A 20,561-nucleotide genomic window follows, 5' to 3' on the forward strand; every position below is an offset into this window, starting at 1 on the left:
TATATGACAAAATTCAAGCAATGAATAAAATTTAAAATTAAAAAATTTAAATGTATATCTATTCTACATGCCCTAAAGGACTATATATTATAAAAAGATGAAAGTGCTTTAACATCATTTTATATACTTAAATATTTTAATAATTTATTTTTATATTTATTTTATTGACATAAGATTTTGTCAGATATTGCAAAATTATAATTCTTTAGGAAAAGAAATTTTAGTGATAAAGCAGAAATAATTTATAGAAAAAATTTATTTAACAATGTGCTTTCTTTAGGAATAATTCTCAGGAACCTATTTTAATGCAAGATGTCTTTATATTTAGAAGTTTTCATTGATTCCCTTTAATTTTGGGGGATAATTTAACATTATTGCTACAAGTTGACAACACTGTTAGGTATTACAAACACACAGATGAATTTTTAAAATAACAAAATATTTCTCAACTTTTTATAATGAGAAAATGTCAAATTTTCTCAAATTTGCAAGAGTAAGCAAGGAACATGCATACGTTTTTACCTGGATCCATGAAAACGTTTTGCAAATTCTGCTTTATCTTTTTCTCAACTACTTTTTTTAAAACGATTTGAGAGTTAGTTGGCTACATGACCACTAAATACTTCAGCATGTGTTGCCTAAGGACAAGGCAATATTTAACATAACCACAATATAATAATCACATTGATACAATACTTCCTATCATGCATCCATATTCAAACTTTACAATTGTCCCAATAAAACTGTCCTTTAAACTCTTCCCATTTTTATACTTTCCTTTCTTTTTTATTTTTCTAATCCAGTTATTGTATTTAAATGTCATCTTTCTTGACTTTTAGAACAATTCCCCAGCTTTGCCTCTAATGACATTAACATTTTTGAAAAGTCCAGACACATTTTTTTCCCCTCATCAGGTGGCTGCCCTATTATTAGATTGAGATGAGCCCCCCAGCAATACTATATAGGTGATGTCCTTACCAGTGAATCACATTGCATGATTTTGTTTTATCCCATTATATTTTAAAATGTTTTCATACACAGGAATAAGAGAGATCTGCCTATCCGAAATAATGCCTTAGATTAGGTAATATAATTTCCTTCTTAAAAAGGTGGAATTTTGTTAATAATAGTTTAAAAAAGTTTAGAAAATCCATTAAAAGTAGAACTAGATACTGTTACATACCTAGTCTTGTGTTATGTGTTTTAATAAACACAACACCCAATGCACCCAATTCAATGTTTGCTGAATGAATGAAGATACTGATGACTTAAAAATCACAAATTCTCAGCTTTGTCAAGGAATTAAAAGCCTTCATTGTTACACAGCTATTTAAGTATTTTTATGTTCTCCTTCATTGTTTTGTTTAGAAAACAAGATGTACTAAGCTTAGAATAAACTGTTTGAGATGTCTAACATAAAAATAACCAAAGCAAATGTAATTTTAAACTGTCACTGTGTATATAGGGTCACATTATTTCACTTGCAGTCACTCAGGGTTTGTATATATCACATTTCAGTGTAATGACATGGGCAGGCTCCAAAGAAAATACCAGGCAACACAAATTTGGTTTGACTAACAAATATTTACATGTCTCTGTATCTCTAATTATTGTAATCTTTTGAGGGGGCTTGTGCTACACAGGCTTAATTCTTTAAAGCTTTGTGTTTGATTAAAAGAGGCTGATTAGTAGTATATTCAACTGTAAAAATGATACTGCAGCCTGTCCAGATAAATGTTGGATTTAAGCCAGAGCTTCTGCAGACAACAGGTGGACTTAAGAGTGGCTTGACATGGACTGACGGCTGCCGTCATGTGCTTGCTTTCTTAGGTACATTAAACTTTTTTTCCTTCCCAGGTGGGTGGTGTTGATAGAAGTCAGGGCAGACATTTGATCTTCCAGGTCCCTAGCCATCTAGTTGTTACATTATAGGAAGCAAAAGATAAACAGTGCAGTCCTTTGCTTTTGAGGTTGATTACTCATCTACAGGAAGCAGACGGGTAGTTGAGTTGTTGGGTACTGACCTATTCACGTGTGTTTACTGTTTTAGTACCATCCATGTTAATTGGCATGGCCAGCTGAACTGTGTATTAAGTATGCAGGGGACTCGTCTATTGGGTTCCCTCACTATTCTCCCCATGGTTAAAACTCCTAGACCTGTGGAATCTCAGTATAAATTCTCAGTTCACTACAGTGATTCTCACTTTGTATTGCAAAGGTGTTTGCCTCTTATGGGAAAGTCTTCAAGCACAGAGATGATCCCTTTTAAAACTTTTGTATCTCCAGCCAACAGTCTGGTCCAATTGAATTAAGAAAAATAATGCAATCTCATTTGCAACACAATAATTTGCTGGTGATAATGTAAATAATTATTTGGGCCTTTATTTAGTATAACCACTTGAGAGTCTATCAGTTTTAAAGACTTAGTCCAGAGGATTTATTTATTCATTTATTTATTCATTTATCCATATTATTTGAACAGTTATGTTCTAGGTAGGGATGATCCACCAATATCTCTCTCTGCCTGTGGTTGATGTTTATAGTTGGGATCTGTGCCATACTGCTTGTTAAAATGGTACTATTAAACCCTAATTCTAGGCATTCTGTGCCAGGTGTTAGGTTCTTTCTTGTTGCTAATAGGTTTTGTCATATATATGTACTCCCATAAGTCCAAGTGTCATTCATAGTAATGACACTAGTAAAGACTGTCTCTCTGGCACCTATACTGAACTTTCTGAATTTTATCCTCTGTTTCCAATATTCTCAGGTGAAGAAGTTAATTATTTTAAAAAAATATTTATTTTTTAAATAATTAATTTTATTTTTTACATCATTGTTCATTTTTAAACAATATTTGCTTTCCCCCACCTCCTCAGGTATAGTCCCCATAGAATTTCCTTCGCCAAGGCACCCGTGCACCATCACCACAGTCCCCTGTGCTCCTCCCTCACTCCCTCTGATCCATCTCCCTCCTCCTCCCATGCAGGATGTCTCTGATTTATAATTGTCTGTTTTTGCTTTGTTGTGTTTTGTACTGTTATTATTTTTTTTTCACTGCTGTCTTATTTGGTTCCCCTATATTCCTGCTATAAGTGAAACCATCTGATATTTTTCTTTTTCCTTCTGGCTTATTTCACTGAGCATAATTGAAGGAGTTAATTATTAATATATAGGGAGGGGTTCAAGGAATAAAAGAGATGATGAAACTGGATATACTCTATAATACTTATTTGGCTGCCAAAAATGGAGCTGATTCTAAAGGCATAGGTCTCTTTTGATGCATGTGAAAAACATCTCCTTTATCCCTGATTATATTACTCATCCTTGTAAAGCCTCATGCTTTCTTGGTTTTATTTTCTGTTTCCCAATTTTCTTTGTACTAGAGAAAGGAGATAGGCTTTTATATTGTCATGAATTAGTAAAGTGAGAGGTTTTGCTTTTTGCCCAGAAAATAAAGATCAGTGAAATATTTTGTAATTGATGTCATAGAAAAAATGATAAGTATTAACTGAAAGTATGGCAGCTGAGAAAACCAACAGTTTTGAAGTGTGAGTTTGAGTCTTGCAGGCTAATTTGTGAGCCTGTGAGTTTCTAGAGTCATGAATAGAATGGAGAAGCAGAGAATTGTTTTGTTTTTTATTTTTTTCCCCTATTTTTCCTTTTATTGGGTAGGTGTGGTTGGGTTTAATTCAAAACTTTTTAAAAAAAATATATATATATTTAGATTTTTTTTTTTTACATCATCGTTCATTTTTGTACAATGTTTGATTTCTCCTCTCAGGTGTAGTCCCCATAGAATTCCCCCCACCAAGTCACCTGTGAACCATCACCACAGTTTCTTGTGCTCTTCCTACCCCTGCTTTAACTCCTCTCCCTCCCTCTCCCCAGTTGAATGTTTTCAATTTAGGGTTTCCTGCTAGTTTTTCCTCTTTTTTCCCCCCTGATCCCTTATTTGGTTCCCCTATATTCCTCCTATAACTGAAACCACCAGTATTTTTCTTTTCCTTCTGGCTTATTTCACTGAGCATCATCCCTTCTAGTTCCGTCTATGTTGCTGCAAGTGGCATGAGTTTATCCTTTTGATTGCTGAATAGTATTCCATTGTGTATCTATACCACATCTTCTTGATCCAGCCATCTATTTTTGGGCATTTAGGTTGTTTTCATATCTTACCAATTGTAAGTAGTGCTGCAATAAATATAGGAGTGCAGGTTTTCTTTCAAATTAATGCAAAATATTTTTTTGAGGTAACACTGGGCTACATCATTGTTCATATTTTTGAAATATAGAATCCCCTACTTCTGGAGATGTTACCATAGTACTCCCACCCCCAAAACACCTACTGTCTACCACATAGTCCATTGAGAAGCACCGAATTCTATTATAAATGGGTGAAACTATTTTTTTTCCTGCAGTTTTTCCTGATTTCTTCAGATTATAGGGCCCTTATAAAGCTATTTTTCTTAAAATGGAGCATTGTATTCTCATTGAAGAAGACTGGATAATTTATATATTAAAAAACAAAAATAAAAGTAATCCATAAAATTAAAAACCAAAGATTAGACTCATTGTCACCTTGAAATAAAATTTTTGTAACTTCTAAAAACCTTACAGTTAAGGAATCTACATTTAATGGATATGTTGATCCAATTAATTAATAAATTTTTGTAGACCATCTGCTTTGTGCCAGGCATGATTCTAGGTACTGTGGATAGAGTCATGACTAATATAGGGTGCCTGTTCTCAGGGAGGTTAGAGTTGATTGGGGGAGATAGAAATGAAATGATAATACATAATGGCAAAACCTTGAAGAAAACCAAAACATGGCATGAAATTGAGAGTAGCTGAGGTATTAATATAGTTTAGGAAGGTGAGGGGAAGTCTATCTGATGGGTGGCTTCAGGGCAGAGGTTTCCGAGCAAGTGCATTCCAGATGGAGGACATGGCAAGATCCTGAGGTGTTGTGGGATATTGATTGTTGGTTGGCCAGTGATTGTAGCCAGCATTTATTATGCACTAACTATATAGTAGGCTTTTAAAATTCTTACAACAAATCAATGAAGTGGTAATTATTTTAACTCCCATTTTGGATATGAAGAAATTTACGACTTTGTCAGACTGATAAGGTAGAGGAGTCAGAACATATAACTCTTCATTCTAGGAGGCCATGAAAATACCCCACAGGAGTTGGTGCTTGAATTTACTATTAGGGGAAGTGATTAGGCACTGTTATGAAGGTGAGAAGATTGTAGAATTCTTGTCTCTCTTCACCCCCTGCTGTATTCCCAGAATCTATTACTGTGCCTTGCCCTTAGTTGGCACTCAGTAGATGTTTGTTGAATGAATGCAGATGAAACAGTGCTTCAAAGACATGGAGGCAGAGAGAACTTGGTATATTCAGAAAACTAAAATTATTTCACTTTGACAGGAGCACAGACCATGTGATAAAAGGAGCAGGAGCATGTGATGAAGAAATAAGCGGGGGTCAGATCATAAATCAATTTTTATGAAAAGTCAATAGGGTACTTATTTTGGCAGCACATATATAGTAAAAATTGATAAACTACAGAGGAACTGATCTTGCATTTTGGGAAAGGGTAATATGCAACTGTGTGAATAATTTTATGTTTTTTTTTTTAATTCAGTGGAACAAAATGTTTAAAATTGTTTGAATGCCTGACTTTTCTTTTTTTTCCCCCCAAAGATTTATCTGTCTATGCATATAAGAGCTGGGGTACAGGCCAGAGGTGCTGGGGGTGAGAGGATTCACCAGAGACAGAGTGGGGAACAGAACAGGCAGACCGACCAAAGCATACTGCTGAGGGGAGCAGCGGGGCAAGTCAGGAAAGGTCTGCTGTGACATGTGGGCTGCTCCCTGGCTGGCCAAGAATCGAACTTGTGCTGCAGAGGCTGCAGATTGATTCATAGGGTGCGTCTTAACCCTTGAGCCACCATGGAGGCCCCCAAATGCTTGACTTTTCTTTGGGCTTCTGTGAAGATAAAGTCTTTTTGAATGTACGTGTGAGTCTTCTCTTGCTTGCAAAGGAAAAGAACCCACTCATGGGATGTGTCCTGGAATGCAGAGGTGGGTATCTCAGTTAGCCTTTATTGTATAATAAACCCTCGTCAAACTTGGTGGCTTAAAACAACAACCATTTGGATTAGATTCAGCTTGACCATACTTTTGTTTGTTTTGGCTGGGCTCATTTATACGTCTGCTCTCAGCTGCTGGTTGCCAGTTGGGTTGAAGGGGACAACTGGGCCACATGTCTCTTGCTGTTCCCTCAGGCTAGTCCGGGTTTGACCAAATGGAGGTCTAGGGTTTTCAAGAACAGCGTGAGGGCAACCTGTAATACACCATTGCTCTTCATGTCTATGTGACACATATCCCATTGGCCAAAGCAGGTTACACCCCAGATTCAAGAAACGGAGAAAGTGATCCCACATTTTCATGGGAGCAGAAACAAAGTGCAAGAAAATGGAAACAGGAAGGGGAAGATCCATCTTATGAAACAGATCTAGATATGCTTTTCTTTCCCACAATGAAGATTTCCTTGGAGAAGGGAATGCAGAAAGGAATTGGGTTGGTTTCCCTTCAGCGAGGTACCTACCCCTGGATCTATGAACAGTGGCAAGTTGGGTAGGTTGGGTGTTTGCGGGGATGGGTGGGAGATGACAGGTTATAGTGTGAATCTGGCATTCAGCTACATTGTCTTTACCTTGGGGTAGTGGGTGGGAGGAGTAAGAACAAGGGGGATGGAGTCAGTGACCTTAGAAAAGAGTAGAGATGGGGAGGGGGTTACTAGGCATGCATCTCAAAGGTGACTGTTACACTCAGTTTCATAAATAATATAGTAAATGACAGCAGTGGCTGTGACCTTGGAGGAAGAGGGGTAGGAATTATTTTCAGTCACAACACTTCTGACACCAAATGTGTGTTTTCCCCCTAACATACACCAAATGTACCACTCTCTGCACACGGTGTCCTACAAATGAATTCAGGTTCAATTGTATCACAACCTGGATGACAGTTAGCAGTCCTTGCATTAGCATACAAAAGACACTCAGCACTCCAGGGATTTCAAGGACTCTAGGAATTGTGTGCCAGGAACTGAGACAAAATATATATATACATAAAATCACAAAGGCTAAGAGGGGGATGGGGAGAGGGATCTGAGAGTAAAAGAATCAGGATTCAATCACAGTTGAAGGGACCGCACATGGTGACTACACAGGGCAAAAAAGCAGAGCCACTTATCATATAGGGACAAATTAGGAAGGGCTTTTTCTGGGAAAGGGAGAGATTAAAGAGGAGTCCATAAGAGTCTAGGGTCTTCAGATGTTTCTATAACTGAAAACATGGTTGTTTTGGTCTGACTCAGAGGTTAGATTTTTAGCCTCATTAAGGACGGGAGAACACCAAAATTGTTTCATGTTGAAATTATTAGGAATCAGATGTTTTTAATGCAGATTATAGGGTATTTGTTAATATTTAATGAAACAAGGAATCAGGGTTCATAAATAAGCATTGGCCCATTAATTACCTGTCTATAGATGGCTGAGATTCCCCTACTGTCAGTTAATTACTTTAAGTCAAAGCTTCTCATACTTTTGGTAATGACCCACAGTAAAAAATGTTTTACAGTGTAATGCTGTATATTGTATAACACACAAATACACACTAGCAAACATACTCTAAAAATGTCACAAAACAATACTTACCCTTTTTACTTGCAGTGCTTTTTGTTTTATTACCTTACCATTTCCATTACTTTTCTATTTAAAAGCTTATCTTGAGCTACAAAGTTGATTTTATGATCAGTTAATGGTTTGCTACCAACTGTTGGAAACATTGCTTTGAGAAATTCACTAAAGGCAAACTCATGCCATTTGCAGCAACATGGATGAAGCTGGAAGGGATTATGCTAAGCGAAATAAACCAGGAGGAGAAAGATAAATATTGGATGGTTTCACTTATAGGTGGAATATAGGGAAACCAAACAGGGTCAGAAAAAAAAAAAGACAAAACTTGGAAGATGACCATAGATCTGAGGCATACAGCAGGGGAAGGGGAGGGAGGGGGGTCAAAGCAGGGGAGGGAAGGGCTCAAGGGACAGTGGTGATGGGTCAGCTGCTATGGTGCTGGGAGAGGGGAGAAATCACATACTGTCCAAAAATGAACAATGACATAAGAAAATAAATACATTAAAAATTAAAGTTTACTAAAATTCTAAAATTATGATAAGGAGTTAAAAATCAGTATGAAGAGAAGTATTGGAATAATTTACAGGAGTAAAGGTGTAAATGTTCGGCCTCAGTCTCAATGGAAAACATCAATTCTTTCAATGACGGCAACAGTAATTCACCGAGAAGCCGTCTGTTCAGTTGTGTCAAATTCTTTTTCTTTCTTTTCTTTTTTTAAAAAATATTTATTTATTTATTTATACAAGCACTGGGTACAGTCAGAAGCGCGGGAGGGTGAGAGAATTCACCAGAGCCAGAGCGGGGAGCAGAGCAGGCAGAAGGACCGAAGTACACTGCTGAGGGGAGCAGCGGGCGGCAGGAGAGGTCTGCTCGCCTAGTGGGACCCTCCCCGGCGGCTGGGGATTCAACCGCTGTGCCACCAGGGGAGGCCCTCAACTTCTTAGTGTCACTTATTTGGTAATTGGTTATTTTTATTTGGGAGAATTTTATGGGTCCCTTATTTCTTCCTTTTGTGTCTCACATTGTAGATATTTTGATAATCTTTGGCACATTTCCCATAAAATAAGACAGAAAAGTGGAAAAGAAGTGAAATTTGTACCTTTTTCATCTCATCATCGAAGCAGTAGGCTGGAAACTATAGACTCTAATGAGTTTTGGATATTTTTGGATGTATCCCGACAGGAAATGGTGGTCTGAAAACAAACACAAAAGTGATGTTCACGAGACATCACTAGACCCTCGTAGATGCTGTTGGAATAACACTTGAGCACATTGAATAAAATCAATTCATTTCATTTGTAACAACTCTTTCAACACTCTCCACCATTTCCTAATGATAAAGATTCCTCCTACTTCATGTCCACATGTTATAAACTAAGAATTGTGCACATGGAACTCTGTACCAGGCAAATATGTACACTGAGCTGTGGATCTGGTTAATTTAGATGATGATCCTTGATCCTTGGGAATTAGTGTTTTCTCTTTGATTTGGGTCCATTTCTTTTTTTTTTTTTTTAGATTATTTATTTTTGCAGAGAAGAACTGGGATGTAGGCTAGAGGTGGGGGGGTGAGAGGTTCCTCAGAGGCAGAGTGGGAAGCTCAGCTCCCTGGCGGGAGATCCACTCAGGCCATAGCTGTGATAGCAGTGAGACTTAACCCCTAGGCCACCAGGGAGGCCCCCCGATTTGGGTCCATTTATATATAATGTCATATTAGAAAAATTAGCAGGTGTTTATTTTATCAATTACGATTATGCTAGAGTGGGACAATCCTAATGTCTTCGTCTGTACCTTCTCCTGGCAGTGGTTGATTGTTTTACACTCAGAGCACCTGCATTTTGGCCCTCCAGGGTGGACCAGGACTGTGCTGCTCAAAACTCAGTGTGAGAACCCTTCCCCAGAGGAGTAGGAGTGTCCCTCTGACCATGACAAGGGACGTGTAGTTCCCAGACACACTTGCCAAACCAGAGAGATTGTAGGCCTAGTGCCCATCCATTATCATCATTATTCGATGTCTTTCAAAGGCCAAAGCCAAAATGAATGCTCTGCCAGCCAAGGGAGCGACACAGTCCTTACCACAGGCGTTGGAGGCCCCTTTGTTATTTAGTAGCAGTGACTTGGGTCATATTCGTGTCTGAGTCTCATCAATCTGGCCAGGCTCCTGCTGTCTTGCCACTGCAACTATTTTTTTTTGAAGGGAGGAATTCTCTTTCTCCTTCCTTCTCAATTACAGTTACCTTGGTATGTGTTTGGTCCCTTTTCTTTCTTTTAAAGTTTAAACAATGAAAGGGGTTGACTTGATTGTGTTAATGAGAGAGAAAAAGTATGCAGGGAAGGCTTTTTGGGATGCCTGAATTTTTTGAGTTCCTGGTCCATCCTTAAAACTCTACTCCTTTGGGAATAACTAAGTGTAGAGGAAAAACTCAGTTCAAATGCTGGTTTTGCTACTTACTAGATGAATGATCTTAGGTGATTTACTTAACCATTCCAAACTTCAGTTTCTTCATTATAAACTGCATTTATTTGTTAATTTTATTTCTTTTTGCATAGAAGAACTGGGGTGTAAGGGGTGGGGCTTGGAGAAGGATTCACCAGAGACAGAATGGGGAGCAGAACAGGCAAATCTATAGAAATACACTGCTGAGGGGAGCAGTGGGCATGACAGGAGAAGTCTGCTGTGCCATGTGGGTTAGCTCCCTGGCTGGGCATCAACCTCAGGTCTTAGCGATCATAGTGCTGAGACTTAACTCCTAGGCCACCAGGGAGGCCCATAAACTGCATTTAACAATACATATTCTCCTTAGAGATTTGAAATTCATAGTAAATATAAAGTGTTTCAGAATGTGTCTGACTTACATGTTAGCAGCTGTGATACTCACTAGGCTACAGAAATTGTACTTAGTTGTCAGCCTTACATTGAGTTCACTCTGCATTTGGGGTGAACATTTGGCTTTTTAGGAGGGCAGGTGGTTGGGATTTTATTTGGAGATGAGTAATGGGAAAGTCCTCAGTTCTCAACCATCCAGCAAGGTGGATTTTTGTTTTAATCTGGGGATAAAATAAAATGAAGTGCAATTGTGGTCTCAGAAATGTCTGCACCCTAAGACTCATGATTAACTCCACTGTCCATTCTGAGGGCAGGGAATTTCAGTTCAGGTATCCTTACATTTTGCTCCATCTATTGTGCATGCCTCTGTTCCCTGAGACAGGGGCACAAAGTATCCTGGCTGACTATGGCACCAGATCTACCTGGCTTTGATCTTAGTCTGGATTAGTTTATTGACCTTTCTGGGCCTCAATTTCCTTCTTTGTGAAATAGCATCTATAATTCTGACATTTCAGGATTATTTTGGAGACTAAATATGATAACACCCATTAAATACCCTGCACAGCATCTGTCTTAGAAGACATTTGATATTTTGTTAGCCTTCTTTCCTTTCTTCTGATTCTTCCCTGTGTAATTTATTAATTGAATAATAGTGAAGGAAATCATTTAGAAGAATGCTTTAAAATTTCATGTACATACAGGTCACCTCATGTTCTTGTTAAGTTATACATTCTGATGCAGCAGTTCTGAGACAGGCCTGATTCTCACCAAGCACCTTAGATATTTTTTAGAGCCATGTGTCCCAGCTGTTAGCCTTCTCCAAGTTTATTAGATTATGTTCTCTCCAAAGATGGAGAAGTCTACTTTTTCCTGACCATAGAATTGTATTCGGAACTCACTGAATTGCATTCCTGATGCCCCCTCCTCAAGATCAACCATTAACTGGCTCCCGGAGGGTTCCTGGATACCCTGCTGGGAAAGACAAACACCTTGACTCCCTATTCCTAAACTGCTTGCCTCCAGGACTAGCTGGAGACAGATATAGGAGGGATTAACATAGCCCTTAAGACTGCTGAGGAAATCCATAAGTACAGACTGAGGTGAGGATAAGGAGAATTGTCAGTCATTTCAAAGAAACAAGGTCCTTGTGAATTAACCCAACCAGGCCTTAGAAGTGATAGATTTCCTAATACATACAATTCCACAAAGAAATCAACCTCCCCCCACCACCCCTGAGGAACACTATAAGAACAACTCTTGCCCTGGCAAAATGTAGGTCTTGTCCCAAGACTGCCCTCCTGTGTCAGTGCAGGAGCTACTTTTTTTCCTTTCTCTTTTTCCTAATAAACCTGCCGCTTTAAAATGCAGCCTTCCCCTGTTTGTGTCTATGCAAACATCTTTTTCCTTAGTAAACTTTGTGTGCTGCTGAATGGGAATCTGCCTGTACATTTTTTTTTTTTAAAGATTTATTTATTCATACATACAAGAACTAGGATACAGGTCAGACGCGCAGGAGGGTAAGAGGATTCACCAGAGACAGAGTGGGGAACAGAACAGGCAGACTGACTGAAATACACTGCTGAGGGAGCAGCGGGTGAGACAGGAGAGGTCAGCCATGCCATGTGGGATCCTCGCCGGCCGGCTGGGATCGAACCCACAATGCAGAGGCTGCGGACAGCTTCATAGCTCTGAGCTCAACCTCCTGCACCACCAGGGGAGGCCCTATGAATGACTATTTCTGAAATGGATACATGATTACTTCCTTAGGACTGTTTCTCAGGAGACTGCCCGTACCTTTTTTCAGAGAGAATGAAGGAACCCATTAAAAGCACATCAATACCTACTCAGGAGAGCTTAATGCAGATTTTTTGATGGTTCTAGATTCTTTTTTTCAGATTTACTTTTGAGAACTCGACTCACTTTTGTTTCTTTCTAATTTCTAATCTTTTTAATATCTGTACTTTTTTTTTCTTTCCTGTATTACTTTCTGCAACTTTTTAGCCTGAACCATCGGGGTCAGTTACATCTGTTGTGCTCATTTGGGAATTGGCTGTCATTGTCCTCAAACAACTTCTCTTGAAGTAAAAAATGCCAATGTTACTAATCTCTTTGCGTTAGAGTTGTGAGGAAGAAATAATAGCCTCCTTCTTTTTTAATTAAAGCAAGCCTACTTTTCTCCCCCTTAGAATACTCCAAAGTGTCTCCAAGCTAAAGCTTGGTCACCAGCCATGTTACAAAACAAAGGAAGTTTGCCTCAGTCTTTTTAGGGTTACCTTGATGCTCTTTCAGGAAGTTTTTCTTACCTGACTGGACTTTAGGTTTGCCAATTAGGGGAAGAATTTGAAAATAGCTCCAGGTAAGAACCAGACACTTTGAAAGTTAGGGTGGAGAAGAATTGCAGGGGAAGTAAAGAAAATATTTGGGGTAAAGAAAAATCAGGGGACCCATTAGCATTTTCACCTTATTTAGAAATATGCCAGGGTCATAACAGAAAACTGATGGCACATGCAATAATAAGTGACACTTTATTTAAAAGGGACTGTCTATAAAGATAACTGTGGAGAGGAACCCAGGAAGTGATCCTAACTGGGAGTGTTAGGGGGAAAAGGATGTCCCAAAGCAAATTCCATACAGGCTTTGTGGACTCCACCCCCACCCCAGGCCAAAGCCAAAGACACTGGGAACTCCAAATCCCATCACCACCCAAGGGAAGGTGGCTGGGACCTGAGGGTGGGGTTAAGCAGCCAGGTGGATATAAAAGGCAGACACGTGGGCTTTGGGGATCCCCATTTTTGGCTCTCGGCCAGCTCGCAGCGTCTGGCCAGCTCTGAGAGTGACTTTGGGTTTCCAGGTTGTCGGATCGGGTAGGACGCATTAAAGACTTTATTTCCCTATTTTCTCCCTGAGTTGTACATTTTCCTTATTTCCTTTTCTCTTGTAAATAAACCTTTTATTAACCTTTTGTGTGTGTCTGTAGTAGAGTATTCATAAGTCCCTTTAAAGCGCGCGGGTGAGGACCCACAGCCAGGAACCCATTTAATATCGGGATTGCTCTATAACAGCTTGGCGCCCAACGTGCTTTTCAAGTTTCACCTGCGGTTGACCAGCCCAAAGTAATTTTTCTTGCGTTGGTCATCATAAAAGTGCATTAGGTCTGCAGGACTCGCAGTGAAACTCTTTGTTTCACGTCTTGAAAAGGAATTTGCTTTGGGACATCCTTTTCCCCCTAATAGGAGGACCTGACTTCATTGTCTCTCACCCCCATACCCCCATTTTTCAGGAGTCTTCTGTTGAAAGAACTCAGTGGGAATCAGAGTCTATAGGAGTCTCCTGATAAAAGTTCTTGTGGGGCAGCCTCCTGGAGCAGATAGCAGGATGGAGGGACTAACAGAAGCTGTCTGCGTACTAGTTTTGTTTTACATTTTCTTTTGAAAAACTTGTCCACCCGAAGACAGTATTGTGAGCTTCTTGAGGGGAGACATTGACCTGTTCACTTATCTGAGGGACACTTTAAATAATTGTGAGTGAATGTATGGGACTGATTATTTTCTTCCTTTCTCTTGCACTTAGGGTGGCTGACAGTAGCTGGGCGATGCTGTTTTGGTTAGGATCTTGTGTTCTGAATAGCAAGGCTCCCCATAGGCGTGGCCGACTGACTCAAATTAACATTTCTTGTCTATGAATTATCCTACTTTTAACAATCTCAGTAAAACTGCTAAACAAAGATAGAGTTTACTATATTTTATCTCGAAATTTTTTGTATTATTTTTGTTTTTATAAATATCCTGGTTTAGCTGGGCAACAATCCTTAGTCCTTCTCAGTGACTGTTAAGTCTAATCCTGGTATTTCTTTTCTTACTGGAGCCCCACAGGCCAGCAGAGGGATAAGCTGTTTAATTTGGGAATTCATGTGACTTCTGGTTCTTTCCCGGGTTGCTTCAAGAGAATAACCACACAAAGGACTAAATTAGTCTCATTAACTATCTTCAGTAACTTAAAAAGAAAGTTTATGAATAATGTCAGGTTTCTTCTAACTATCCAGAGGGTAGGAATCAGAACAGAAATGAATTTATTGGCTACAAACATTGGAAAAGTTTCTCATTGTCTTTCCTAATGATTCTCAGACATAAGTATTTTCCATGAAAGGAAAGAGTTAAATGCCACAAGTGACTAGTTTGGGGGTGCCTGGGTTTAAGAGCTCAGGTGGAAATACAGAAAAAAATACATTGGTAGGGAAGAGAATGAACCCCTTCTTGGTTAGCACTTGCTGTTCTTGCCTGAGTGGGGGGCGGGGTGTGTGTGTGTGTGTGTGTGTGTGTGTGTGTATGTGTGTGTGTGTGTGTGTAGGGCTGAGGGTGGACTTAAAGGAAATGGAGAGACAGGTGAAGTGGGTGAGCCTCTGTGTCTTTCAGGCATCAGGGAAAAAGTTGACTTTGTCCTTTGCTGAGTACAAAGATGCTGCAATTTCTTTTGCTCTTTCCTTGAAGTTCACTTCCCATGGGTTTTGCTCCATACACTGTTCCTAATATTTTAGACCACTCTTTCTTATTCTGATGGAATCTACTACAAACTTATTCCATATTCAGATACAGAGTATTGATTTTGTGTCTTTTCGAGTCACTCTGCCTGGTTACAATTCTTGGAGGAAATTTCCCAGGCCCCCAAAGATAGAAAAGGAATGCCAGAATCACAGGCCTCGCTTTCATCATCCAGAATGGTGAGCAGTCTCTGCTCCCATGTATACTCCCTGCTGTTAAGGTGCCTTCATTAATGGTTTTTTCAGTTCAGCTCATGCTATCTCTGGCTAAGACTATGGGTCTAGCTCTGATATTTACTTATTCCTAGAAGTATGCAAGTTTTTCCTTAATTAGGATTCGAGGTATTAAAAAAACCCCGAAAGCCTTTTGTTTTTAGTTCCTTCACATCTCGTACCTTTTAGGATTTTACCTTTTTACCTTCAGTACGGGGGTAGAAGACAGGGGCCACTGGGGTAGTCGGTCTGTGGCCTGCAGTTGAAGTGTACAGTATAAGCATGTTTTTGTTTGGCAGACGGGGGTTCTCCCCGACCCCCCAACAGAAATGCTGTCAACAGGGCATCCACTATCTTGCTTCCCTCTGGCTCTATTGTTCCCTATTGTTGAATAGGTTCTCCTAGGGGTATCCAGAATCTTTTAAGTTCTCTGTCCCTGAATACTCAAAAACATTCTTATATTCCAGATTAATTAATACCTGTCGTTACATTTGACCTGGGACTTCTTTCACTTGTGGAAACCAAATGATCCTCTTGCTCATCATGTAAAAATAACAAATTAATAATTGTATAGTTCTTTAGAGATTATGAGGTATTTTTATATAATTCATTGACTTGTCACCATAATTCTATGATCAGGGAGGTCTGTGTTTTTCTTTTATTGTGGGTGGGAGGTAATATAGTATAATGATTAAGTACTAGCTAGTCTCAGCTAATTAACCCACTCAATTGCCTCATCTATAAAATGAGGAGATACCTATCTTATAGGGTCGTTATAAGAAGTAAATCATTAATTCATGCAGAGCAATTAGAATAGTACTTGGCATACAGTAAGCACTCAATAAATTTTATATGCTAAAATTAGGCATTTCTTTTTAAAAAATTATTTTTACATCATTGTTCATTTTTAAACAATATTTGCTTCCCCCACCCCACCCCAGGTGTAGTCCCCATAGAGTTTCCTTCCCCAATGCACCCGTGCACCATCACCTCAGTCCCCTGTGCTCTTCCCTCCCTCCCTCTGATCCCTCTCTTGCCTCCTCCCCTGCAGGATGTCTCTGATTTATAATTCTTTGTTTTTGCTTTGTTGTGTTTTGTACTGTTATTATTTTTTTACACTGATGTCTTATTTGGTTCCCCTATATTCCTGCTTTGGTGAAACCATCTGATAGTTTTCTTTTTCCTTCTGACATACATCACTGAGCATAATTCCTTCTAGCTCCATCCATGTTGCTGCGAATGGCATGAGGTTTTTTTTTTGATTGCTGAATAATATTCCATCGTGTCTATATTCCACATCTTCTTGATCCAGTCATCTATTTTTGGGCATTTGGGTTGTTTCCAGGTTCTACCTATTGTAAATAGTTTGCAATAAACATAGGGGTGCAATAAACATAGGTGTTTTTGTGTCCTTTGGGTAGATCCCTAGGAGTGGAATTGCTGAGTCTTATGGTAGCACCATTTTTAGTAGCCTGAAGAACCTCCACACAGCTTTCCATAGTATTGGACCAGTTTGCACTCCCACCAGCAATGTAGGAGAGTTCCTTTTTCACCACATCCTCGCCAACATTTGTTGTTGCTGTTTTTTTTTTTTATATGTGCCATTCTTTAAAACTAGGCATTTCAAGAAGAAATGAAAAGTTGGAAAAATTAAGCAATCTATCTAAGATCACATAGCTAGGTGGCAGGAGAGCTGGGCTTTAATTAAGATTTGGAAACTTGTACTTGCTTTTTTTCCCCTTTAAATTTACTACTGTATCCTGATGTGTTCAGATGGACTGTAAAATTAATCATTCATTCGTTCATCTTCAACTTACTTATCTTCATTTTCTTTCTAAATGAGTGGATGGATGATGATAATTATAAGCATATGGGAATTCCAAGAAAGGGGTTGTCATAGTGGGAACAGTATTTGAGGTTGAGTCTGTGCTGGAGAAAGATTTGAGTGCCCAGCCCTCTGATTTGCCCAGAGCAGGTGGTTTAGCCAATAAGCTGGGTATTAAATGGTTCTAGGATTTATATGAGAAATGACAGGAAATAATGCCCATCTGCATAAATGTGTGAGATGGCCAAGGAGACAAATATAATGGAAAAGAGTGGTAGATAATATGATTTCATTGCAAATTGATTCCACATTTTGGAAGACTTTGAAATGCCAGGCTGGGGAGTTTGAACTTACGTTAATCAATAGGCAGCCATTGAAGATTTGTAAAAAGATATTTTGACATTTTCAGTTTGGACGAGAGCTGTGTTCATGTATTGGACCTCTTCATCTTGGTTGGTGGAAAATATGTCTTGCGGGATGATGCTAGTTCTGGTTCATATATTGAAAGGAAGCGCCACAAAGACAGTATTACTTTCGGACTGAAAAATAAGGTTGGATGACCTCAGTTTGGCTGTGGGGAGACTGTGGAATAGTCTACTGTTGGGAGGCAAAGGAAGCTGAGGAAGTAATAAATGAATATCTATATGAGATTTTTAGTAATACCAGTCTAGAGAGGATGGGAGCAATTAGAAAGATGGAAAAAACTGCTTGCCTTGTGGAGTATTTTAGGAATAGCAAACGATGGCACACATAGTCAACATCTCATCCTATCCCATTGCAGACACACCTGATCTTGATATGTTTTCCTTTTGAGCTCAATGGTTAACTCACTGCCACAAGTGGCTACTATCAATTAATCAGAGTTAGCACTGGAATTCAAATGCCATGACTGAAGAAAAAAAATGAATGAAAATAGATGAAGACTCTACTCACAGTGCAAATCGATGTTTACATTTCCAGGTGGAACTGGCAGAAATATGCGCCAAGAGTGAGCGTTATATCGGCACCGAAGGAGGAGGGATGGACCAGTCCATAGCATTTCTCGCAGAAGAAGGAACGGTAGGTGGCATCAAGCTCTATGGAGATATCAAATAGGGAAAATGCACAATGAGAGGAAAGTTTTGAGATCCCCAGAATGCTTGTTTCTGAGCAGCCTGTTCTCTCAGCCTCTATTGTAGAATGGTACCTCTCAACTGCTTTGTAATTCAAGGTTACCACCAGCTCACCTCCCCTGTTTGTGTTAATCACTTCTTTAAGTTTCCAGAATGATACCCCAAGCCTATTTTTCTCCTTCATCTAGTTTTTTTTTTTTTGCCCTCCTTTGAATTCTTCTCATTGTTCAGATTTTCTCAACTTCCTAGTTATCGGGACCTCCTTTACTTCTCTTGTCCTGAATCACTTCACCTCATGGCATTTTCATAATCTCTTGTTGGTTTTAAACCCAAATGTTAGTTCCCTTACCACATATACTCACAACCCCTCTTTTTATAATTTACTCTTTGGTATCATTTTTCTCTGTCAACATTTTTGGGGCTTCAGTGGTGGGAAAAAGAATGTTGACAATAAGCCAGGAATGAATTCCTTAGATGGATACCACTTCCCCTTGGATATCAACTCTGTTAGGCAGAGCAGAGGTTTTGGTTGTTGCCCATAACTGCCCAATTCCAAAATAGAAGCAGACATTTCTTTTAAATATTTTCTTCCTTTTTCATCAGATTCCTACAGACTTGGCTACTTTCCAAGAATACCTGGATTTGTTTTTATTAAGAATATTTGTTCTTGATTACCATAAGCCAAAGATATGAGCCATGGGAAATTTAGTTTCATGCTAAGAAAATAGTTTGGGTGTTTGGGATGAGACCTGACAAGCAGAAATACTGGCAAGTGTTCTGATAGTAATATAAGTTAGCCATAGAGTCTGAACAAAGTCCAGATTCTTTGGGTTTGCAAAGCACTTCATGCTCTGACCCCTGCTTTACCCTTCACCCTAACCTCTTGCCACTCCTGATCCTTCAGCCTCTAAGTAAGCTCCATCAAAATTTCAATACCGGGCCTCCCAGGTGGCGCAGCGGTTGAGCGCTGGGTTGCGAAGCTGCCCGCAGCCTCTGCAGCATCGATTCAATTCCCGCTGCTTCCTGGCCACCGGAGGAGGGTTCCACATGGCGCGCAGACCTCTCCTGCCGCCCGCTGCTCCCCTCTGCAGTGTACTTCGGTCCATCTGCCTGCTCTGCTCCCCGCTCTGGCTCTGGTGAATTCTCTCACCCTCCCCCGCTTCTGACTGTACCCAATGCTTGTATAAATAAATAAATAAATCTTAAAAAAAAAATTTCAATACCAAAAGCTCTATTAACACTCTACATGTTGTTTTTTTTTTTTTTAACCTCTGAACTTGCATATGTTGCCTCTTCTTGACATCCAATTTGGGGAAAGAAACTCTGTTTACCCTACTCTTTCTCAACCATTAAGATTCAATTTAAATCTCCTGCTTTTTTCACAGGCGCCTACACCAGACTCTATCTTCTTAGTGTGCTTCAACTATGTTTCTAGATATTGCTCTGTGCTCTGATACTATTTTAAAAATCCTGGAAATGTAGGTCTATATGATAGTCCTTCCCAGCAGAATATAAGTTCTGTAAGGGCAGGAATGTTGCTTGTCTTGTTCAGTGTTGTATTGCTATCGCCTACTATATAAAGCCTACAAGTCAATAAATAATATTTGAATGGGAGGAATCATTTTTAAGAAAAATTTTCTAAGGTAAATATATGCAAACATGATTGACCATTTTCTGAATCCCAATACATTAGAGCTCATCTGTCACTTTTCTTCTTATAGGCCAAGTTGATAGAATTTAGTCCTTTGAGGGCAACTGATGTGAAACTCCCAAGTGGAGCAGTGTTTGTGATTGCCAACAGTTGTGTGGAAATGAATAAGGCAGCAACTTCCCATTTCAATATCAGGGTGATGGAATGTCGGCTGGCTGCAAAGGTATGAACTTGGCAAACCAGTAGGCTTTTTCTTATCCTACTCTTTGTTCTACTTTACCTAAAATTTACAGCAACATTCTGATTGTAACAGCATTCTAGCTGAAGGTCTTCAGGCACACAGCAATTTTATTCCAAATTCAGGAGATAAATAAACCTAATTATGTGCTCTGCACTTTCCTTGGAAATTAGGGTCCCTCTTCTTGGGAGGAAGAGAACAGCCTCTATCTATGAAGCACAGGCCATGGGTTAGTTCTATAGCTGGAGAATGATAGATGGGGGCAATTGATGAGAAGTGATTAGTTTCCTCAACAAAGAAAGCTGAAGTATTTCTTCACAAAAGTGGTAGGCAGTATCAACCTCTGGTCCTCTCAGATGTACCACTTTTCTATGGGCCATTGTCAGTGATGACCCTAAAGATCACCCTAAAGATGGTGTAAGACTCTACATGTTTAGGGCCTCCCTGGTGGTGC

The 20,561-nt window shown here is 39.4% G+C and overlaps 1 protein-coding gene across 2 annotated transcripts in view; it reads left to right on the forward strand.

Annotated features, from left to right (window-relative positions):
• The window catches only part of GALK2 (galactokinase 2), a gene marked incomplete at both ends in the record, with an annotated part of 112,531 nt that overhangs the window by 51,721 nt on the left and 40,249 nt on the right, over positions 1-20,561 (forward strand). For both annotated transcript variants that reach the window (XM_084239900.1, XM_084239899.1), the window contains 2 exons: positions 18,067-18,165; positions 19,940-20,092. In XM_084239900.1, the coding sequence (XP_084096026.1) occupies positions 18,067-18,165; positions 19,940-20,092 (252 nt within the window). The remainder of the gene's footprint in view (positions 1-18,066; positions 18,166-19,939; positions 20,093-20,561) is intronic.

This window comes from Talpa europaea, assembly GCF_964194135.1.
Source record: "Talpa europaea genome assembly, chromosome: 8".
Taxonomy (NCBI): Eukaryota; Metazoa; Chordata; class Mammalia; order Eulipotyphla; family Talpidae; genus Talpa; species Talpa europaea.